Source organism: Hippocampus comes, unplaced genomic scaffold, assembly GCF_001891065.2.
Source record: "Hippocampus comes isolate QL1 unplaced genomic scaffold, H_comes_QL1_v1.1 scaffold150, whole genome shotgun sequence".
Taxonomy (NCBI): domain Eukaryota; kingdom Metazoa; phylum Chordata; class Actinopteri; order Syngnathiformes; family Syngnathidae; genus Hippocampus; species Hippocampus comes.
In genome coordinates, this window is record NW_017805496.1 from 1743095 (window position 1) to 1766321 (window position 23227).

The 23227-nt window shown below is 45.5% G+C and overlaps 3 protein-coding genes across 8 annotated transcripts in view; 2 read left to right on the forward strand and 1 right to left on the reverse strand.

Annotated features, from left to right (window-relative positions):
• The window catches only part of cbfa2t3 (CBFA2/RUNX1 partner transcriptional co-repressor 3), a 55494-nt gene extending 38400 nt beyond the window's left edge, over positions 1–17094 (forward strand). The window contains exons 1-11 of one of the 6 annotated variants that reach the window (XR_002169007.1): positions 96–535; positions 913–1002; positions 1764–1945; positions 4210–4493; positions 5160–5245; positions 6211–6487; positions 6724–6792; positions 7573–7626; positions 9215–9405; positions 12112–13694; positions 13781–17094. Coding sequence is in view for 5 of the 6 variants with exons in the window: in XM_019876378.1 (XP_019731937.1) it covers positions 134–535; positions 913–1002; positions 1764–1945; positions 4210–4493; positions 5160–5245; positions 6211–6487; positions 6724–6792; positions 7573–7626; positions 9215–9405; positions 12112–12498 (2022 nt within the window). In the remaining variant the exon portion in view is untranslated. Of the gene's footprint in view, positions 1–91; positions 536–912; positions 1003–1763; positions 1946–4209; positions 4494–5159; positions 5246–6210; positions 6488–6723; positions 6793–7572; positions 7627–9214; positions 9406–12111 lie in introns of those variants that run through there. The other 5 variants (XM_019876382.1, XM_019876378.1, XM_019876379.1 and 2 more) reach the window with 5 other exon arrangements.
• A 456-nt stretch (positions 17095–17550) lies between these two features.
• Positions 17551–21765, forward strand: pabpn1l (PABPN1 like, cytoplasmic). Its single transcript, XM_019876389.1, has 6 exons — positions 17551–17825; positions 19199–19340; positions 19656–19723; positions 20074–20180; positions 20267–20354; positions 21252–21765. The coding sequence occupies exons 1-6, from the start codon at positions 17748–17750 to the stop codon at positions 21579–21581; spliced, it is 813 nt and encodes a 270-aa protein (XP_019731948.1). The 5' UTR covers positions 17551–17747; the 3' UTR covers positions 21582–21765.
• A 130-nt stretch (positions 21766–21895) lies between these two features.
• Positions 21896–23164, reverse strand: trappc2l (trafficking protein particle complex subunit 2L). Its single transcript, XM_019876391.1, has 5 exons — positions 23081–23164; positions 22685–22857; positions 22281–22368; positions 22113–22192; positions 21896–22034 (listed from the first exon to the last, which is right to left on the reverse strand). Exons 1-5 carry the CDS (start codon positions 23111–23113, stop codon positions 21989–21991), a joined length of 420 nt encoding a protein of 139 aa, XP_019731950.1. The 5' UTR covers positions 23114–23164; the 3' UTR covers positions 21896–21988.
• Between the last annotated feature and the right edge of the window lie 63 nt (positions 23165–23227).

A 23227-nucleotide genomic window follows, 5' to 3' on the forward strand; every position in this document is an offset into this window, starting at 1 on the left:
GTTGGAGGGAACGGGGGGGGGGCGAAATAGACTGATGCGAGAGCAGGTGGCGGGAGACGGGAGTGGAGTGGTAGCACTTGCGAGACAGCTGAAGTTTGCATGAAAACACACAAGATGACGACGATAAACACGAATGCGTCGCAGGCTGCGTGATGCGTACGCTTCCATCAGCAGGATGCGGCGTAAGCGCGTCATCGTCCCATCTTGCCCCCCCAGATGTAGTGGATGCTCCTCAGGTCTTTCAGACGCCGCTGACCTAATTCCCGTTGTCTCTCCCTTCTGTCTGTCTGCAGTGCTAAACGGGAGCAGCCACTCTCCCACATCACTGAACGGCGCCCCGTCCACTCCGAACGGCTTCAGCAACGGGCCGGCCATGTCGTCGACATCCTCGTTGTCCAACCAACAGCTCCCGCCGGCGTGCGGCGCCCGGCAGCTCTGCAAGCTGAAGCGCTTCCTGACGACGTTGCAGCAGTTTGGCAACGACATCTCGCCTGAGATTGGAGAGCGAGTGCGCAGCCTTGTGCTGGGGCTGGTGGTAAGTTTGTGGTCAATTTCCCAAATAGGCAAAGGCATTAAAAACACACTGGACACTTACATCATGAAATTTGTATAGAAAAGAAAAAAAAGCCACCTTTTTTTCCAGGTTTTTTATTATTGTATTTATAGATTGGTTTACAGCGAACCTACATCGTATTGATATTTTGGTCACTTTTTTTTTTACGTACACAAAGGGAAAATGTTTGATGCGGTTTCCGTGTCAGGTTGTATACATGTTCCAATTTGCCGAATGAAGTGTCTGATGTATAAAATTACAAGGCAATAAAAAAATGTCTTGACCGCTGTTTACTTCTCCACTTATTTTGCCAGTATGATTGCATCCGTTCGTGGAACCTTTGCTTTCATCTTCCACAGAACTCGACACTCACCATTGAAGAATTTCATTCCAAACTTCACGAAGCTACCAACTTCCCTCTGAGGCCTTTCGTCATTCCCTTCCTGAAGGTAAATATAGCGTGCGGGCTCGTCTGCACAGGTGTGCGACTGTTTGGATGCAATATATTTAGCTCTGCCCTGGATTCGATGGCCTGCATGCCACATCTTCATACATTACAGTATAGCACTCATCTATGTCTCTACGAATGAGCTCATTTAGCCTCCTTCTGTCCCAAACCTATTGTAATGCATCACGTATTGACACTGCATCAACATCTACCGCGACAGATGAAACCGGTGCAGTTTGCAAAAGGTGTTTGGCCTGATCGGCACATCAGCAAAATAGATTTCAGTCTGACAATCAAGTTGGGTCATGACTCTTTTGGGGCGACCTGATCGAACCTGGGAGGTTAACCCCGTGGTGTAGGTATTCATACTCCACCGTAGACTATTTAGTTGAATGTCCAGACAAAAAGTATGCTTGTGGGCGGCCGTCCTCCACATCTGGGACGTTGCAGCGGTCTGTGTTTTATCAAGCCGACAGGTCTTTGAGAGTTATTTGACAGCACTTATACACATACACAATACACACCTCCGAGGGAGACACATGGCAGAGGAATGTGTCAAGAGATCTGTCTTATCTCATTGTGTCTCTTCATCCATCACTCCCTCTTATTTCACTTTTGCACTGCCTTATCTAGCATTTAGTCACTCTCCACGTTTCGGTTTCCAGCATAGTTCTCCTCTCGGCACTTTTTTTTTTTCTTCTCACTCGAATGGGTGGTTTCATTTTATTTTATTCGATTTAATATTTTTGGTCTACTTTGCAGGCAAACCTGCCCCTGCTGCAGAGGGAGTTGCTGCATTGTGCCAGGCTGGCCAAACAGACTCCAGCACAATACCTGGCCCAACACGAGCAGCTTCTCCTGGACGCCAATGCCAGCTCACCTCTGGATTCCTCGGAGATCATGTTGGAGATGAATGAGCATGGCAAGAGGAGGACCCCTGACAGGTAAAAGCGCTCAATCGCGCATATTCCCACAGAGATGGAGTGTCAGGAATGAACGATTTCAGAAGTCAGCAGGAGACTTTTTTTTTTTTTTACTTTGTGGCGAGGTGGACGTCTGGGCCACACTGATGCCAGGCTGCCACTGCCAACTGTCCACGAGGAGAGCAGCTCGGAATGTATTAAAAGAGAGAAGCAGGAGAAGAACCTATGGTTCAATCCCCCCCCCCCCAAAATAAATAAATACCTTAAAAAATTGCCCAGGGTTTTGCTTTTGTTTACTCCCTGGAGAATGTCAATTGACTGATACTCCCAAATCCCCCCCCACCCCCAAAATCAATCTCTTTACTCCGCATCTCCTATTCGCCGACTTACTCCATCTCTTTTACCCCTCTAACTGCATGACCCGCAGGCTCCCAGCAGCTGTCCATATGTCAGGGATGTGTCCAGATGGTGATGTGCTGACCGTAACACTGAACACATCCTCCGTAGGGTGAGGGGAGGTGGTTTGGACGGGACTGTAATCCACACACCTCCGCCTCCCGACCTCTTGCCTTGCGCACAGCAGGCCTGGCTCAGTGGAGTGAGCGGGGGGGGCGTGCTCAGGCAGGGGCAGGGCCTTCGCCGTGCCAGCTGTTCATATGATTTGTCCGTTGCCAGAGCCAAGGATGTGTACGCGTATTGCCGGCATGCTCAAAATACACCCGGATAACCAGGACACCAATCGTAATGCACATCTATTACATGCAGCCATGAAGCATTCGTTGGCCTTTGACCGATTTTCTATCCTGGATAGTACCATCAAGCTAAAAAGATTAATATCAACACTCCCCTTTAAACTCACCAGATGGCTGGAAAACATCCTCGCTCACACGCACACACGCACACACGCACACACGCACACACGCACACACACACACACACACACTTATTTAAACAACTCATCCACAGTGCCTCAAAACATCTGTCACACACACTGTATTTAGTTCATATTGCGGCCCAAGCCGAAGCGAGGCGGGAGCATGAGGAATCGTTGCAATCTTAGAGGCAGGCCGAGGGATATTCAGATTAAACGCTTGAGACGCAGGGTGTACGCTTCGACTTGGCTTTGTTGCAGACATATGGCATACAGCTGCGCTCGAGCTCCGAAGCGGCGCTGCCTCGCTGTAACTGAACAACAAGCCGCTCTCCACGGGAAAACATGCTTGTGCGCGGGCGAGCGTGTTTCTCTGAGCCACGTGCGAGTTGTCGAATTTACAGGATTGACAAGAGTTCACGTTTGGCGAAAGCGTCAGCACGGAAAGCAGCCGCAAAATCGCGGAGAAAGTGCACGGCTTGTCACAGTTGGAATTTGGTAACGATATGGATGAACTTGAAAGCGGAAAGCCTGCAGGATGTCAGTGTTGCGCGTGTGATCTTTTCTTTCGAGCTGGACTAAAGCTGCCCTTCGTTCATTTTATTCCACGGCAGATAATATTTGATATTGGCGTTGTTGAATATTTTTTGTTGATATCGCGCAGATCTTGGCCGGAGTGTCTTTTGGTCAGCGTAAATTAGAAAATGACCTTCACACTCTAATGACATTCAAAAAAAAAAATATCTGTCTGTCAGAGAGACAGTGTAACCAGGCAGTGTATTTATTACATGTTTATTACATGTTTCCATATTCATCACACTACAAAAACCTTTTTTAAATTTTTTTTTTTTTTACTGCTAGGATAGGTTTTGCCACTTAGAAGGAGGTGTGTAGCTACAACTCCAGTACTATTTACACAAGAGGAGCCGTATTCAGTTCTTATTTTATTGTAATTATTTTTTTTAAATGCTGACATTTCGGACTTGTGATAAAAACACGGCTGGAGACGTGTTGTCAGTACGTGCCACGCAATTACATATTGGCAAGCAAACAAAAGAATCCTGCTTTGTAAGACACCTTCTCATTCCAAACGTCAGTGCGACAGCTGACAAAACACTGCGGGCTTTTATGTACGCACAATCACTTCAGCTCTCTGCGTGTTTCATTAATGCTCAAGTGTTTTCGATAACGTACAGCAAATAATCAATGCTCCCAATTCACACCGCAATTACTTTTCAAACAATTCAAACACTCAGGCGGGTACACATCAACATCATTTTGTCTCCTACGTTAATGGGAACACCGACCGCCTATGCGAGTAACTTTTTCTTACAACGATTCACTCGTCTGCCTTGGGGTTCGCCTTGATGTGTATATCAAGTTGAATGTTTTCATGCTTCCCTCCCCTCCCCAGGACCAAAGACTCTTCAGAGAGAGATGGCTTGCACCCCGAGCACCTTGCCAAAAGGCCCTGCACCATCAGCCCCAGCCAGCGCTTCAGTCCCAGCACCGGCCTCCCTGCTCACCCGCCTCCCAACGGGCTCCCGACGCACCCTCCCAATGGCCTCCCCCACCCACAGAACCCTCAAATGGCCCCTCAGCATTACCGCTTGGAGGACATGGCGCTGGCGCACCAATACAGAGACGCTTACAGACATAACGAACACAGAGACGGCCGAGACAGACACCGACAGACAGGTAGGGCGCCTACCGGGCGGGTCGTCATTGATGACCAGCTGACCCCGGCAGGCCACGTTATAGGTTCAAACTAGCGGGGGCACATGAAAGTGGGGCGTATGTTCGCAACAATGACCAGTTGTCGATCCACCGTGTTAATCCGTGCGGCTATATAAAGCCCACAGCCTTACATACCCATGTGCTGCTACAACTGTGGCAACTATATATGCCTTCCGACTGCTTCACGCGAAAAGAAAGACTTGCATTCTCAGCCAAACTGTCCCCGGGAGTAGTTACGAGCATGCCAATATGGAGGCAACGTGGAGAAAAGGGCACTCAGTCTTCTGCCCCGAGCGACGATTAATTAACTGTTTAACACAAATGCAAACATTGCAGAAAATACAAAATAGCAAATATTTATATTCAGGCAACAATCAGGATAAGCCAAATGATATTCCCCCCCCCCCGGACTGTTTCTATTCCAGCATTCGATTAAGGGGTGTTTCGTGTGGAAAACCTTTTCTTTAAGCTCCTCCTATCCGGTTCCTGGAGGCATGGACAGATCCTGCAACACATTTGTCCAGATCGCTCATTAGCTCACATTTGTTGAGATGATTTCATTGAAGTCAGTTCAACATTTTTTTTCCTTCAGTGTTGTTCTTGATGTCAACCGTCTTTCTGTCACAGCAGTGCACGGAGCCCGCCAAGAGGAAGTGATCGATCACCGTCTCACAGATCGAGAATGGGCAGAAGAATGGAAGCATCTTGATAACGTAGGCATCGGTGCCATCGTCGTTTTTAATGTCGAGCACGCTGCTTCGTTCACGAGTTTGACAACACTTAGCTTCAGGAAGGCATTTTTGCACACGTCGACCAGACACACATACAGTACACACTCACGCAAAGAAATAGGGCCCCAGATGGAGCTCGGGACCCAGCAGAGAGCAGCTCCAGCTGGGCCGAGCAGCTGAGACAAGAGCTGCAGTCATGGAGAGAACCGGCCAGGCCTGGACCCCTGCCAAATTAGAAACACTTTGCTGAAATAAATATAGCTTACTGAGAAGGAAGGGACGGGGCGGAGAGCGACGAACGGCGCCGGGGAATGAGCAAGGCAACAGCGGAGAACGCGAATAATGCAAAGGGGTGAATGTTGAACATGTTAAAGCCATTTCGTTGAGCGCAGAAGGGCGGCGACATTGGTAGAGCTAAAAGAAAATCTGGTGAGTTGGCAGCGAATCGAGCAGAAGGGTGGAAGAAATCAGTTCAACCTTTTCATCTGTAGCCCAGCTGTTGCGTTATTATTGCAACGCTCTGACGAATTCGGATTCACAAACTAGCACATGGACAACAACGGAGTGAAACTTGCAAATTGTCTTGTCTGAGGAACCGAACAACTGACCGTTACATCCACTGGAAGTGAAAAATGGAAGAAAATGTGGACCGTATTTTTCAGACGATGAATCGCACAAGTAAAAAAAAAAAAACAGTCCCTGTTTGAGTTCATCCCCCGTTTTTGGAAGTGGCCAAAATGTCTGCATTCTGTGCACGCTCATGCTGGAACAGAAAAGCGACTTCTCCACGCTGTCGGAACGGCATTTCAGAGGAGACATTGCAAGTTGAACAGTTCAGCGTTTTCAGTCTCCATGTGTCGTGTTTCAAAAGAACAAAATCCAATTGTTCCAATTCATGAAGGTTAACCTTCAAGTCTAGACTGAACACCAATTTGTGTTCCCATCAGCTCCTCAACTGCATCATGGACATGGTCGAGAAGACGCGCCGCTCTCTGACCGTGCTGCGACGCTGCCAGGAGGCGGATCGGGAGGAGATGAACCATTGGATACGGCGCTACAGCGACGTGGAGGAGATGAAAAAAGGTGGGAGCAACGGACAGCACTGCCTTCCTCCTCCTCCTCCTCTTCCTCATCACAACTCCTCCTCCAACACAGCTAGCAGCAGTGAGGCACTGCCCAAAGGAGCTTCTTCCGCTGCTGACAGGCAGACAGGCAGACAGACAGGTAGACAAACACACACAAGGGGACGTTTGGCACAGCAAAACGCTCGTAGCGAGGTCGGGCCCGTTTGATGATGCGGGCCGGGGACTGACTGGAAGCATCGGAAGAGAGTTTAACTTAAGCACATGGTGGTCATCCTGGCTCTCGGTCTATATTTCAGGATTGTTCCGCACGCGTACGTTATGAGGACAAAAGTATGGGCGCGTCTACATGTGTACATGTGACTTCGTGTGTTTCAGAGATCCACAGAGACTTTCTACACAGACCTCCGTCGGGATACCTGCCGGAGGAAATCTGGAGAAAAGCTGGTAAGCGCTTCTCAGGATCCGTCTTGTGACGTCACGCTAACAAATGCCTTGCGCTCACTCCCAAAACGGACGCGGTCATATACGTTTCACAACAAGAAATCCCCACCTCATCCTCTTCCGCTCAAATCCCCCGTTTCCACCAAGCTGTACGTTATTGACTCTAGCTTGACAATGTCGAACTTGCGCCTCTGTCCACAAGCCAAAAAGAAGACAAAATGTCACTTTTCCCTTTTTTTTTTTTTTTGTTGAATTGACTGACTTAGTGCTGAGAAGAAAAAAAAATACATCTGTACGGTACAATTTGGTGGAAACGTGGCTCCAGACAGAAAGGACAGAGGCCTTTCAGTCATCGGTCCACGAGGCCGGAGGATTGAAAGCCCTCTGCAGAAATCTGGCGAAATGTCCTCCATCTGTAACCACTATGAAAGGCCACTGCAGTTAAGCTGCAGTGAAAATGCAGTCACCTGGCCCGAGGCATGCCACAGCAGCACAGAACAGTGACTTCATAGTCCAACTACAATCTCACATTCCTACTCCCCCTTATATTAAAAAAAAAAAATAAAAAAAATCACTCCAAAACAGACGCATTAATGTTCAATTACAGCCAGCCCTGGATTCATTTAGTTCCAACCACTTCCCACCCTTGCCAAAAAGATTTTTTTGGAGGGGCAGACACAGTCCGTACAATGAAGATGCTGCTGCTGTTGGCAAAATATTGCGCTGCATTTTCACCAGCAGAAAAAAAAAAAGCAATTTTAACTGCAGTTGTTTTTCATACAGGTACTACAAGCATCCCGCTTTCGCCAGCACTAAAGCACCTCCAAAACAAGCAGGGTGAGTAACATACCTCGCTCACGGCATCTTACCTTCAGTGTGTGTTTGCGCCGGAGTGTGTGCAGCCAAGTCGTCTGCCTCTCTCTCCCTTTCAATTAAAAGCAGACATGTGCTGTTTTCTCTGATCGGGTTCAGCTTGAGAGACTGCTGTGATTTTGAGACCAAAAAAAAAAAAAAAAATCTACTCTGTGGAAAGACTTAGCAAATCCCTGTGGAATTATAACGTTAATATTGCCGCCCGCGTGTTTTTCATTAAGTGCTAATTGCCCGAGCATCTGCTATGTACTCTCCTTGATAAGAATTAATTAAATTTGCAAACTTATCTTGGTGGTGCATACATTAGGCCTGAAAATTGAGATTGAGATAATGCAGATAATGCTTGAGGGGAGAGAATAAAGGAGGGGGGGGTGAAAGGAAAAGGAAATAGGAGGAGAAATGAAGACGGAGGATGCGGCGTAGCACTGCGACGTGTTGATGTGAATGGCATCCAAGCCGCATGCAAATGACGATACCATATGCATATCCGCGTGCAAAACGATGTGGAGTGGAGGTCGTGTGGGGAAGCGACGGCTCGTAGCTCTTAAAAAAAAAAGGTAGCGGTGTCGAGAGCAACTTTGCCGTCGGGATGACACCGGGGAGCCTTTTTTTGTGTGTCTGTGCGTCTTTCGTGCAACAGCCGCAGATGGCCGAGTTGGAATCCTTCATCGCTGAAAATATGTTACATGATGGAGGAATTCACATCTTGTCGCTCAGACCACCAAAATGTGTTTTTGGCAGCCCATTTGCATATACCCACCAAGAGGAAGAAAACGGGTACGACATATTTCTTTGGATATTCTGAAACGAATAATGAAAGACAGAACTGTAACACCGACACCACATGCAAAGTGTGGGAGTGCTTTTTTCGTAAATCGTAGTTCAGTGATCTGTGAATGGCAGGAGAGTACTTCCGCCGCAAATTGTTCTCACCCAAAAGACAAAAAAAGACATTCCCCAAACGCTTGCCTTTGCCCTGGAAGCATCGACCCATCTGAAATGTCCTTCATGGGGACGTATAGATGATGCTTTGTCCAAGTATCATACCCAAATGGTCTCGTGTAAAAAAAAAACAAAACACTACCTCCACTTTATTGTTCGATATCTCCTGGAAGCGCACCAAACCCTACACAACAATCTATGTACACTCTGGGAACATCGTAGTGAAGACGAGCATTCAAGAACACGCTGGGAGTTTATTCAGGTTGCTTCGTGCCTGAGGATTTGTCACTGAACCATCCAGATGACAGAAGGACAATCAGGCAGAAAGGGAATCCCATGATGGCGGCTGAACAGCCAAGCTGGTGACAAAACTTTGGAGGCATCTGCTGTTCTCCGCTCCGAGTCCAGATTGTGTTGGAATTCATCACTGACTGTCTGGATGTTTCCACTTTCTGGCATCAACTTTTAAATCTAGGATGGCGTGCATCTGTTAGCCAAGATACAACAAAAAAGCAGCTTAAAGAGCTTCAATAAATGATGGCCGAACAGGCGGAGGCTCAGTCTAACGCGTCCCTTTTCTTCCTCCCTTTTTTTTTTTTCGCCCTCTCAGAGGAAGCCGTGAACGAAGTAAAGCGACAAGCGATGTCGGAGCTGCAGAAGGCCGTGTCAGACGCTGAGAGGAAAGCTCACGAGATGATTTCGGCAGAACGCTCGAAAATGGAGAGGGCCCTGGCTGAGGCCAAGAGGCAAGCCTCCGAGGACGCGCTCACAGTCATCAACCAGCAGGAGGACTCCAGTGAAGTGAGTATCACAGACAACAACAGCTTCACCTTTGCCAGATGACGCTTCCCGTAATAGAAATAGAAATGGCCCAATTTACAAAGTTGTTGTTTTTTTTTTTTTAGTTCGCTCGGTCAACTTTTTTTGCTTTGTTGTCGGAGCTAAAATTTGAATCACAAGTGAGCTTCAAATACGCCACCGCTCAAGTGATGTGGAACAACAAAAAAAAAGGAGCGGACAGTTGACGATTCACTTTCAGCTGTTTATTGAACACAACAAACAGTCAAATCTACAAAAAAAAACTTTCGGCTAAAATGAATAACTGACATCGAGGCACAAGACAATCTGGGCCGTGTTCCTTCTGTCACCCACAAAGCCACGCCCCCTTTAAATGGACACAGCTCAGGTCCACAGTCGTCATTTTCTGGCTTGTCCTAAAAAAAAAAAAAACATTATTTAGGTTTTAAAGACTATCCGTCTTATTGTATTTTGATAAAATGCAGAGCAATTTTTACAGAATAAAACTCAGCCAAAAAGTATTGGTTTTGTAGGGTTGAAACCGATTGATTGAATTTCAATTCATTTCAATAGGAAACATTACTTTGCAAGGCTCTAAATATTTGTTTTAAGAATGAATGACATCATTTGAGATGCAACGTTCTAATTTTGGGGAGCAGTTTTTTTGCAGGTTAATCCCAAGGACCTGTGGCAAGGGTTTTGTGAATAAAAAGATGACAATATAATACATGGATAATTGCTTTTCTTTTTTTTTATAATCGCCAATTTTTCTTTGTTTAATTCACATTATGTATTTTCTTGCCTCAAAGCAAAGCTAAATCGATTTATCGCGCAGACCTCAAAAGTCAAAACAAACTAATAATAACTGGTGAGATCATTAATATTTTAACCAATATTAAGATGATTTTAACTTTATAGGCCACTACTCCTGGCTAATACACATAAACGTAAACAGAACTTATTTTGTTTCCAGTTCTGGATGATTTTTTTTTTCCCCCTCCAAAGTCTAGACACTTCCTAAATTGCCTGCTGTTTTGCGGTTCAAAATTGGATGCTCTCCACTTTAATGTGGTTCCAGCCAGACGTCTGTGAAGAGTGGACTCTCACACATTATTCCGGTGTTAAACGCAGCAACAGTGTCAATCTTAGGTTAGCTTCGCAATGAGCATGGCATTTCCATCGTTCGTCATCATCATCCCTTTATGAAAATGTTACTTGTTTAGCCACAGCAGTAGCAAGCTTGTTGCTAGCTCTCTGCTAAGGCATAAATTGCACCAAGTTTAACATCCATGCGTCCAGCTCAGTGAAGCCTTTTGGCTCCATCTAGGCCAGGGGTGTCAAACATACGTCCGGCGGGCCGGAACCGGTCCCCAACGAGGTTCGATCAGGCCCGCAGGATCATTTAAGAATATTTTAATAAGGTGCAATTCATGGAGTATCCGCTAGGGGACACTGTTTTGAGAGTAGAAAACAACATTGTTTTGATCAGAGAAGAAGACAACAGCAGTCTGTCTGTCACTGAGACAGACCCAACACAGCAGACGCTATCAAGGACATGTCAATGCAGTACTTTATTCTTTACACATTTAATAGCGCTCTCCTTAGTTCGTAAGGCGGAGGCAGGGATTAAATTTAGATATTATATGCACATTTGTAAATGGTTTAAAAAAACTCTTTCTTTATAAATTTTGTTTAATCTTAAAGTGCATTATTATATTTTTCAACACCAATTCCTTAAAGTTAAAGTTTTGTGCCTTTGTACAATCAGTGGGATCAGTTGCAATGCATATAAGAGAATGATAAAAGTAAATTGCACATTTGTCGAAGGAAATCTAAGGTGCTTCATGAAATGTTTTGTAAAAGATATATTCATTAAATTTCAACATTTTCTTAATGTTCTTGTGCTTCTTCAGAACAAAACAAATGAAAGACATATTATTTTGGTTATTATTATAGCAGAATATGGTATCATTTTAATGGTCTGGCCCCCTTGACATCTACCGAGGCCATATGTGGCCCACAATGTGAAATGAGTTTGACACTTCTGATGTTGGCAGTTGCTTCTCACTTTGTGTTTTGATTTGTGTTTTGATGAGGAGGAAAATGCAAATTCTGCTTCGCTGACTGCGATGCGAAACCGCCAGTTTCAAGCCTTGCTTTGATATATAAAGTTAACTCAGTTATGAGTTTGGCCGCGGTACAAATTCAAATTGCAAGGCCAAGGTACCACTTTTTTACCTTTTCTTTTTATTTTTTTTAACTTGAATTATTTTTGGTCTGATCTCATAAGCTTGAAGTGGGATCGAGGCCGGCTCCCAGTGTTCTTAAACGCTACATTATCACTAACCGGCAGCTCACACCAGCGTTTTATCAGCCTTTGACATTCAGCTAACAGCTCTTGGCTCTGGGTTACTCGCACCACCATGGTGCCATCATCGCTGCAGAAGCAGCCCAGTTGTTTGTATAATAATGGCAGACAGACCCAGATGGTAAGAGCAGGGTGCCAGACTGAGTCCATTCCTGAGCAGATGACCACCACCTGCTGGTGACTCAAACCGGAGCGGACCTCAAATGGATCCAGCATGTAAATAGATTTAGCAGGAAAGCCATAAATCAAGTTGCAAACACACACATGCGCGCACACATAACTGTGTCATGTCTTGGAAACCAAAAGAGACTTATTTTTATCAACCGTCTGTCTTCCCACTGTCTCACCAGAGTTGCTGGAACTGCGGGAGGAAAGCCAGCGAAACGTGCAGCGGCTGCAACACAGCTCGCTACTGCGGCTCGTTCTGCCAACACAAAGACTGGGAGAGGCACCACCATGTCTGTGGTCAAGGCCTGCAAGGTCTGCCAGGGGGCAGCAGTGTTCCTCTTGGCACCCCCTCCCCATCTTCGGCGTCCAGCGCACCCCCTACACACACAGAGAGCACGCCTCCGGGTCCGCTGTCGCTGGCGGGCCAGAGCGGTCTCGCGGCGGCGGGGGGCGGCGGCGGCGGCAGCATGTCGGCCAGCCCCAAGGAGAGCAGTTCGAGTAGCGCCTCTCGGTCCACCACTCCAGCCACACCCGCACTACTCGATGCCACATCCCGTTGAATTGTGATCCTGTTCCCTGTTCTGACGGTGGCCACGCTCCACACAAAACCAAACGGAGGAATCTTCATCTCACATATGACCCCTGTCCTCCTCCCACAATGTAGACCTTTTTTCCTTTTTTCCTTTTTTTTTTTTTAAGTTCTGATAACCGAAGTCCGTCTTTTGCAACCATGATTACAAACATCGTGGCTTTGGGATTCAGTGTCGTGTAACTGTTGAAAAGCACAAGGACGAGTGACGGTAACATATCATCATGTTTGGTGGCAACCCGGAGACTTGACTGGCGCTCTTAAGGGCTCTGTTAAGACTCGGGGGGGATGACGAGATCAATTAGCACTTCAACGTCATCATAATTTCGCTCCGACGAGAGCACCCAGAGCTGTTATAGGCACTGACAGTCCTGATCTTCTCCGGTCTCCAAATGCTAACAAGCTAAGGATATTGAGCTTTTTTTTTGTTTGTTTGTTTGTTTTTCTTCAAATACAATGAGCGAAGGGGAAAAACCTGCGATGCCGTTCCTCAGAAACACAACTTTGTATTTATGAAACACTTCTTTCTGGCTTTAAGGGGAAAACAAAGAACAGTCCAAATATTCTAAATGAGAGAGAGAGAAAAAAAAGTGATGATACTGACGTTGATCACCATCATAATGACATGAAACGAAATGAGTTTTAAACTGCTAACTACCTTGCTAGCGAGCCAAGAAAAAAAAAAAATCTACGCCGGACTCACCTCTCGAAACCATTGTGAACCCAAATGAATTCAAAGATGAAAAACAACCTGATCCAAACCTTTGTATGACACTGCCAAAGTGCGTAAGCGATAAAGAGAAGCACTCCTAACCAAACGCAAAGCAACATCACCTCCTCAGCAGAAAAGGCGGGCCCGTGAGAGAAAGAGAGCGAGAGCCGGGCTGCGGAGCGCCAGTCGGCCTCTGCTCTGTCGCTGCCTTCTGCGCCGTGGACGAGACTTCAGCAACGCTTCAGTGACGGCCCAGACTCGTGAACATATGGACAACGCTGTGAACGACTTGATTGAAACGGACCGAGGCCTCACCCCAATGAGATTTGTGTGACAATGGGAAGCAAAAAAAAAAAAAAAGAAAGAGGGGGGGGACTTCAATGGAGATCAAGTTCCATACACGACAATGTAGCTACCAAAAACCTCGATCTGTCGGAGCATCCAGCAGAACACGTGTGAGCATTGTTTGCGTATGTTTAATTTTGAATCTCCAACGGTGAGGTGATTTTACCTTGACATTCACACACCTTTTTTTCCAAAGCACGACGAACAGAGCCAAGAGAAGGGCGGTGCAGACTCTCCTCTTTTTCTACCTCCCTTCCACCCCACATGTCGCAAAAAACTTTGGCCCGACGACTTGACTCGAGTCGGCCGACCCCCACCCAGCCCGCTTTGGAATTCACATCAGAGCAGGACAGCACGGGAAAGGGAATGGAACCCGCTTGTAGATATTGCTCCTCTTTGCATTTTGGGTTTTCAATCGTCTATTGTCGTTCACGTACACATGACTTTGTGTGTCATCCGGGAAATTTTCTTTTGTTAGTTTTCCTTTTCCTTATCATGGGGAACGGACAGCGGGCAGGGTCCGGGCAAGGACGCTTGTCTCTGAGAGGAAGCCCCCCCACATTGTCCTCATTGTTTGATTTGTTTTATCGACGTCGATGAGACGAAACCCCTCTTGTAGAATATTTTGTATCGCTCGCATTGTAAGACAGTGAGAGGACGGAGGTGCAATATGAAGAGAATTCAGCTACTGAATGGAACCTCAGCAACTGCCCGTAGGGTGTCATATAATAGAGATACATATAAATATATTTAAAGTAACATCGGTAACTTAATGTGAATGTACATAGTATTTAAAGAGGTCCAAAAATGTGTTTGCCAAATAACAGAAACCTTTAAAGTTTAATGTCCAGAATATGATTTTCTCACAGTACATTTGTTTCTCCAATGTATCAATGACTCCTTTTTATTTTATTATTGTTATGATTGGTTTTGTTTTGTTTTTCATAGATAATTCAAATGCATTTCTTCTGTGGAGTAGATGTAGGGGGAAAGTACATTCTGACAGATCAAGTGTGCGTGAACTGCATGACTTCCAGAAACACACCAATTCGGCTTGAATGAACGAACCGAAGGCAAAAATCTGTCACATTGTCAAGAGGTGTGATAAGTGTTGATTCTCATCAAATAGGAGGGGGCGGATATTTTCAGTTTAACGCACTTCCTCGACACCCGGGTCTGCTCCGTCCCACAGGAAGGGGACTCAAGTCGTCTAGTTCACATCTGATTTAGCCCCATTTCTTGTTTCAATTGAATCCTGTGAAATGTCGTCGCTCATTTCGAACAGTTCCTCTGTCGCCATTTCTCTTCGTCACTCTTCCGGTGTGTTTGTTACCTCCAGCTGCAGTCAAAACGTTTGAAAGTAGGATTAAACCGGCATTCAGATGAAGTTGAGCCAAAGTCAGAGGTTAATTGGACTCTCCTTGGTTTTCGATGTTGTTTTTGACCATTGTTTGACAGATGACAAACATTTGAGGGAAGAAAACGATGTCGGACTTGAGGATCCTATGGCCTTTTCCCACCCAGATTTTGAGCGTTCCCTCGGTTGATTAGCAACCTTGGGCTTTTGCTGAGTGGAGAATAGGGGCCACGTGGCCCCCATTCGGGCAAATTTGGTTCTCAAAGACACTTTAAAAGTCCCAACGGAGGGCCACAGTGACGACCTGGTGCTGACGCTGCAACGAAGCCGCAAGCTTCCGCTGCATCCACGTGTAGCATTTCTTTTGTCAGCGCGACAAAATGGCCTCTTTGATGTGGCGTTGACCCGGGGGCCGACGCCAGAGCACTCTTCACTTGCTACCTCCTGAGACCATACAGCTAATCACCAGGAGAGCTTCACCTGGACTTTGAAAAGATGGGCTGGGTGCAGACATGGAAGTACACACCCGCGCCGCTGAATCCATCGCCCGCTGGGGTATCGAAAGGCCTTGCCACTGCCACCGTGTCCGTCGGACGTCTCGTTTGTGATCCGTCGGTGAAACAGCAACCAAACATATCACTGAACACGGCACGAACCACGACTTGCCATTTGTCATCCCAAACCAATAAAAGCGCAGACCAAAGTGCATTGCCATAAGCGGCTTTGACCTATTGTAGCGACGCCGAACCCCATTGGGGAAAGTTCGAGCTTCGCCGCAGTCAACCAAAGTGTCTGAGATGCAAACAGTCAGAGCGCAGGAGCCGAGAGCGAACGAACCATTTTAAACGTTCGACGGGCATTCGGAATCGTGTTTCCGCGGCGATGAAAGCATCTCCTTTGGAAAGCCGACCGTTTGTATATCCTCGCAGTGACAAAGCCTTGCAGAGATGAAATTAATGACTGGTGAGCATGCGTTCTGGTGTGAATAGAGTGTGGTTTTATACGACAATTTTTTTCCCTTTTTTTCCACGTCTTTGTACTTGAAACCCTCCAAGCTTTAATAAAAGACCCCAGGCAGACGACTGGCAGAGATTCACAATACGTCGCGACGGTATCTGTGTCATGTGCTGTGTTTCTAAACGATATCGGCATGAAAAAAGCATTTCAGTGGCAACACCTTTCCAAACGCCATCAGCGCGTGTGCACCCTTGTCTGCATCGAAGTCCTCCAAGAAACAAACCAAACCCAACAGACCACTTAGAAATGACCAAAATACAACCAAAAGCTATTTGCTTCCATTGTACTTAACGGTGGTGTTTTTTTTTCATTTGAGCATCAGTTGGAGGCGGATGCGGGATGTGAAGCTACGTTCGCACACAAAGCAAGCAGACCCGAAGAGCAGCTGAACTGTGACAATATGTTCATGAGGGCGTGTCCGATACGTTGTGTCAAACAATTGTCATATTCTTTTCTCTGCACTCTGTGAAACTAATTGGGCTCTGCTGTTGCGAATACCTTGGAAGGCTCTCCACTTGACATCAGTCACTATCTAACTGTGGGTTTCATTTGGGCAAATAGCATGTTAAAAAAAAAAAAAAAAAAAAAGACATATTTTAGGAGGTTGCCAATTGGAGCATCCTCGACCGTTAACAGTAACCAATGACGTCTCGAGAAGTGACGACGAGTCCTTCCTGTGACACAGGCATTGCCGAATAGCTGAAGGTTAATGTGCTAAAGGTCAAAGCACTTGTGTACTCCCCCAAAAAAGTCATGGCTCAGGACGATCCCCGTTTTTACCTTTACATAAAATGAAAACGAGGGTGTCTGACAGCATTCTATACTGTACTGTGCAATACACTATGACATGGAAAAAAAAACAATTCTGTCGGAAGGTTGACGGAAAATCTGAAAATCTTTCTTCTTTGTTTGATTTCTCTCTCTTCGAGTTCCTGTTGCCGTTTTTTAGATGAAGTAAACTGTGCCAGAGGAATTAAATTCTGATTTGTATTTATTTCTTGCATGCTTTCCTCCCTGTTGCTAATACCGCTCTTTAACTGTTCGCTCTGTTGGATGTGTGACGCTGTAAAACATTCTAATTCAGGTTATTGTCTGTGTTGAACAATGTAACTGTGTAATTAAAATATGAAATGAAAGTCGGCGATGCTGCATTTTTTTTACACTCCTAAAAACATATTAATCACTCACAACACTCACACAGCGTTAGAGTTCAACGTTAATCGCTGATAGAGTCTGCCCTGAGACCTTTTCAATTAATTATAGTTGAAAATATACACCAACACAACAATGTCTCCCATGTGGTTTTCCCAAACCATGTTCACATGAAATTGATCTTGGCAGTTAAGTGTTATTCACACAAATTGAAAACGGTTTTAAAGAGCTAGCAATGGCTGCTCTTTGAGCCCTGAAACTAAAATGTGACGACAATTTGTGAATGTGTGATTCATTTTGTTTTCATGTTTACAACTGTTTTCATTGTGTTTTTCAAGTTCATTTTGAATTCCTGACATCTATCCGGCGGGGGGGGTTGAGGTTAATTTGGGGGCCCTGCTTCCGGACTTCTCGCCCGAAATTTGACGTCCGACGTGGTCGTCGACGACGCTGTCAATCAACACTACAAGTGACGTCCACGCGCACAGCTGACGCTCGTTAAATCCGAACTGAGTGACGTCACGCGGGTCTTCACGCCGTCAACTGCTTCCGGGTTGACATATGCGTGTGTATGTGTGTGTGTGTGGCGTGCTAGCAGGCTGCGGTAAGAGCTCGCTGCAGAAGCCATGTTTTAGCAATGAGCATGGCCGACAATCATCTGGAATACGCCTATCTGCAAGGACAGTCCATCGGGGAGCATCTCGCCGAGGACCCGGTGAGTGTGTCTTTCATCATCGGCGTGGAAAAAAAAAGGCGTCGCTGAGTTAGTTAACCGGACTCAAGCAGTGGTTGAGCAATGGCGCACACACGGGCACGTTACCGTTTAGCATCCTAGCTTCAATTCAGCGGCGAATAGGTTCGCTTGTAAAAAAAACATCTTTTGTGTTTGCATGGAGGCGTAAGACTGGATGATGGCGTTTTGTCCACCACACAACTGGATACTATTGCCAAAAGTAAGGCTTAATGAAATGGGTCGGCCCGTTTCTTGCATGTTTGGTCGATTTTAGGCTAAACCCATATGGAGCATTTTGGAGGATAAAATGGGTACAGACTAAAACGCCTTACGTGCGTTTCAAAAAGCTTGACGTGGATTCATGTTAAACCACGGCCAGTCGCCACCAAAATTCATTACGCATCTTCATTTATGGCGATTTCAACCTCTGAAAATAGCAACGCAATCGCCAAAGTATTTTGATTGGCATTACTTTTTCCTCCCCATAGACGTTCTCTACAGAGAAAGAGCCCTATAACTACAACCGACCGCACCCCAAATTCCTATGCACATCTCTACCTACCCCCACATCAATCTCTTAAAATATCAAAACAATCTACTCCATATTTGGGATTTTATGGTCGTTCAGCGTTTTCCTCATGAAACAACAGCTTTTAAGTGCGTGCACCTATGGAGAGGTCTGCAATGTAATTTCTGGCTGTCACTCTATGTTGCTGCCATAGATAAATAAATATCCAGTTTTTGTAGTAAATGATTTTTGGGCAAATGAAATGAAATTGTACGAAACACAAGCCATTGACTGAAAAATTAAGTGAGCTGTCAAAAATGGTTGCAGTGTCATAAAAATGAACCCTGGATCCACAACATGGACACATCCATGTTTTGTGGAGATCAGGCATGTCGGTTTTGGGAAATCCTGTAACAGCTTAATTTGTAAAAGGTTGCATCCACCTTTGATGCGGCATGTGAAGTCTTTCTTAAACGTTGGTGGAAATCTGCATTGGTGTAGGGTTGCACTGTCACAGCGGTAATTCCTAATATTATTCCAAAAAAAATTTTGTTTCAACCTAAATGACTACAAAAATGCATAGAGCTCTCTGTGTGATGCAACATTGATATGAACAAAAAGTTAAGTTCATGAACCTCATCTTTAAGACCTAATACACTTCTTCTAATGGACCTCAATGTTGTGTTGTGGCAGGTGGTCTCGAAGCAAACAGTTGACTCGACCGACCCTGCCATCTTTTCATCTGCATTCTTGTCCAGGATGTTTGTGCCCTTCCTGTTCCGGTCATTCTCCTTGTGTTGTACCGCTTCAATGCAGTGTCATGTAAATGTCATTTTGTGTATAACAGGAGCTGACAGCCATCAAGGCCCGAGTTCAAGAGCTGGAGATGGAAGAAGAGACTGAAAGAATGAAGGAGGAGGGAGTTGAAGAAGAGGAGGACAGGTGTGATGGTGAGGAGATGCAGCTGCTGACCAGCAGCCCCCGGCCTGGTGAGACGAGCCCTCGTTTGATGTTTGCGAGTCGTAAATACAGACTGTGGGAAGCCGAACGGGAAGCTAGCCATGCCACCGCGTGGCTAACACCTGGGTCACTTTAATGTGCCTCATAGTTGCCCAATAAGATGAGCGGAAGGCTCGCTTCTCTGCCTCCCAGCTCAGCTCACTTCATTTTCCCACCCTCCCATCTGCCACAGATTCGAAAAAAAAACAGGTTGTTTTTGAAATGCGGATAGTTGCTGCTTGCAATGTCTTGATACAACCTGCTCTTGCTGATGCCAATTGTCCACCGCGTTTGTTTTGCCACAGGCCCGTTCTACAACATGACACCCGAGGAGAGGATAGATGCAGACAACAGGTCCATCTATGTAGGAAATGTAAGATATTTATTGCACTACTGTCTTTTTTTGTATTTTTTAAATCCATGGCTTTTGCATAAATGCCAAAAAACAGCTTTAAGACACTGAATACATTTAATTGGAAAGCTCTGGTGAATGATCCCAAGCTAACTACACCACCCAATTACCGTTTTCCATGATCTATCGATTGTTGATGTATTTTCAAAAAAGTTTCTTACTGGTTTACGTTGAAGCCAGCCGCACACCGATCGCCACTGATCAATTCGGACGTGTCGCACAGTGTCTGTGGTTCTGCAACGAGTTTCAGCTGCAGAGTGTCTGCCACTAAGTTCGGTTTTTAACTGAATGCACTCTGGTTGAAATCCCAGGTGGACTACGGAGCGACTGCAGATGAGTTGGAAATCCATTTCAACGGCTGCGGCCCCGTCAACCGTGTCACCATCCTCTGCGACAGGTTCTCCGGGCACCCCAAAGGGTCAGTTTAGTCGGAACAATGTGTTTCGAAACATCTGTCTGCAAGAAACGTTTTTGACTTTTTTCGTAAATCTTGCTGTTTTCCAGGTTTGCCTACATCGAGTTCTCTGATCGCAACTCGGTGCAGAGTGCTGTTGCCCTGCATGAGACTTTGTTCCGAGGAAGAATTCTCAAGGTGAGAATCACCTTCACGACTTCTGAGGAGGGAAAGAAAACATTTCATCATCACGAACTAGTGGCACTGCAGTGCTATATTGGGTATTCTTTTACAGCTTTTGGCAAGTCATTTAAAGAATAGTTCGGGAAACAACTTGGGGGCATTCCTTTTATGCAGAGGATTAATTTGAACACAAGGGAGCAACAGGTTTATTTAATTTAACAGCATGTCTTGCACAATCCTGGATTTCCCTCACAGTTGATGGAATGACATGTCACTTGAAATTTACTAATGGTACCTTTTTTGTTTTTTTAACGCACACTACTCACAGAAGTTTGAGATATAAATTCTTGAATGCACATGTCCAAATGTTGAATGTTTCAAGATTTTTTTGCACAGCCTGTTCGAAGCCTTAGAATGGAGAGCTACTGTATTGCTTGGTGTTGCCGTGCTCGCATGACAAAATGCAACTCGGAAGAGGACCATTTTTAAAATACCAATTTTGAGTGAAGCAGGAAGCTTGGTGCTTTAACAGCAAGTTATGCAGAAAGTACCGGTCGGTAGTGTCGGTTATGTGACTGGCAGCCTCTCAAAAGGTCACCCCTGCATTTTCTGCATTTGTAAAAGAAACATGAGGCGTGGGAATTGTACTTTTTTTCAGAAATTCATGCCATTTTAACAGTGCAGAGGAATTTCTTGAGGGAATGTAAAGGTGCATCCGACACTAAGACGTGTTCAGGACCGTTTACATTTGGTCTGATATGAGCCAAACAAAGCAACTTGCGATATTGGATGACTTAAACTTAAGAGAGTAGGAGCAGAATTTGTATGCGTGTGTGTATACTGTATATGACATAGGAACTCTGGCCGAATGGTGCTGAAGACTCACCAAATGATCTTCTTTTGCCATTTCAGGTGTTGCCCAAAAGGACCAACATGCCCGGCATCAGCACCACTGACCGGGGAGGCCACAGAGGTGGCCACTCGAGAGGGAGAGGGCGAGGCTTCCAGCCCCCCAGGGGCCAGCATGGCTCTCGAGGCAGGTTTCGCTACCAGTCCACGAGACCACAACACCAGAACCCCCACCCTTACTATGGAGGCCCCCCGGTGGGCAAGAGACAGTGGGGCCACCCAGATTATCACGAACAGACGTCCAAACGCTACCCTTGTCTTCTCCTCATCACCCCGCCGTCAGAGGAAATGGGAGCCGGGGCCAGCGGACAGCATTACCCGCAACAGCGCTAGAAAGCCGTCTCCCTGCTGCTTGTCTACAAAGTGGGTGTCTGAACTGGTTTTAAAAGGCGTTGTTGGATCACTGGTTTGTCTGCATCAGTCCTTCAGATAGATCGTTTTAAGCTTCTTGTGTAAATGCACTTGCTTATTCATGCAGATGTGTCATCCATCCATTCTTTTTTTTTTTTTTTTTTTTTTTTTTAACAAACTAAACTACCAGTATTGTTTGTGGCCGCTGTGGATGAATCCTCCTCTGTTTTAACTTATACATCTTTTGCTTTCCGTGAATAAATAAAATGATCAGATGCTTCAATTGTACTAAGATGCATTTCGACGTGCAGCAAACATTTTTTATTTACGCATACATTGAAACAATCGAGTTAATACAAACATATGTACATGGGAGGCTGTCGAAGACATCAAGTACTTTGCGCCAACATTCCGGAGACAACTTCATCAAATGCCCTGAAAGAAAACAAGGTCGATCATGACATTTTTCCATTTTAGAAAAAAAAATTACTAATTGCCCCAGCATTAACTCACTTTGACTGAATAGGATTTCCTGGTGTATGGAAAGGGTTACACATCACATCAGTGAATGAGTTGTGCAGTTTTCTGAACATCTGCAGGAAAAATGTCATTGGAAATGAAAGACGGCTTCAGAGAACGTGGCACATTGGAAAATATGCATTCAATGATCATTTAACTTACACTTCTTATTTCGTTGTCCCGCAATGACGTGTTGGATGAGTCTACAACAATAACAAATTTAACCTTGGAGTTAGTGACATAGCCATATCTAGTAAAGTAGTCAAGGATTAACAATCGGGGATTCAGACACAATTGCACGATCCTGCTCTTGCTATAATGTTCATTGAGTACTCTTAAGAGCCAACACAAGAGCTGCATCTTTTTCAAGGGTGTTTTCCCGTTTTGGGTGCCCCGTTGAGCAAAAATACGTTTAAATGAACACATTCCCGACAATGGCAATCAAAATTAACATTATTTTTGCAATGCTGGGATTGGGGACACAGTCCTCATGAGATTATGCATGTGTACATAATTGCATTTTTACACATTTTGAAAACATTCATGTTTCTTTGCAAAGGGGATACACTTTGTAGTCTTCTGTGGGATATAGTAGACCCAGGTAGAGCTCTCTCTGGTCCCCCAAGGACTTCCCCACAGCAGAAATCTTTTCCTCCACCACATCCAGCGAGGTGTGCACGGTGTAGTGAAATTTTAGCTCATTTTGAGTAGGAACGCTGCGGATATACAGCGGGTAGTTCTGAGGGAACACAAAGACAATCATTACACTTGTCATCGTGCAACCACTGAACAATCATCTGTTTTGACAGCAGCATTTTGAAACACTGCCGATATTGCACACTGCCTTGCACTGCCACATAGGATTTTTGCTCGCCATACATCAGAAAATATAAAAATGAATCGATAAAATACTCCAAAGAACACAGATACGGATGTTTTGAAGCAAGAAAACGGAACATTACCTCTTTTGCTATCACTGCTATACACACCGCCATTTTAGTTTTCTTCCTGTATGGGTGATCACGTGACAGCGAGGCGTTCGCCGACTGTAGGAAAAGTGCCGAACTTTAGATGAAGTTGAGCGCGCGTATCGCACTTTCAAGGCAATA

Excerpts from the sequence above, each read along its gene's own strand:
- trappc2l (XM_019876391.1), bottom strand. The coding sequence starts at position 23,113 with ATGGCGGTGTGTATAGCAGTGATAGCAAAAGAG. Across the intron at positions 22,369-22,684 it reads CCCACAGAAGACTACAAAGT|ATATGGCTATGTCACTAACT; the intron begins GTATCCCCTTTG and ends CTACTTTACTAG. Across the intron at positions 22,193-22,280 it reads GGGACAACGAAATAAGAAGT|ATGTTCAGAAAACTGCACAA; the intron begins GTAAGTTAAATG and ends TTTTTCCTGCAG.
- pabpn1l (XM_019876389.1), top strand. The coding sequence starts at position 17,748 with ATGAGCATGGCCGACAATCATCTGGAATACGCCTATCTGCAAGGACAG. Across the intron at positions 17,826-19,198 it reads AGCATCTCGCCGAGGACCCG|GAGCTGACAGCCATCAAGGC; the intron begins GTGAGTGTGTCT and ends TGTGTATAACAG. Across the intron at positions 19,341-19,655 it reads GACCAGCAGCCCCCGGCCTG|GCCCGTTCTACAACATGACA; the intron begins GTGAGACGAGCC and ends GTTTTGCCACAG.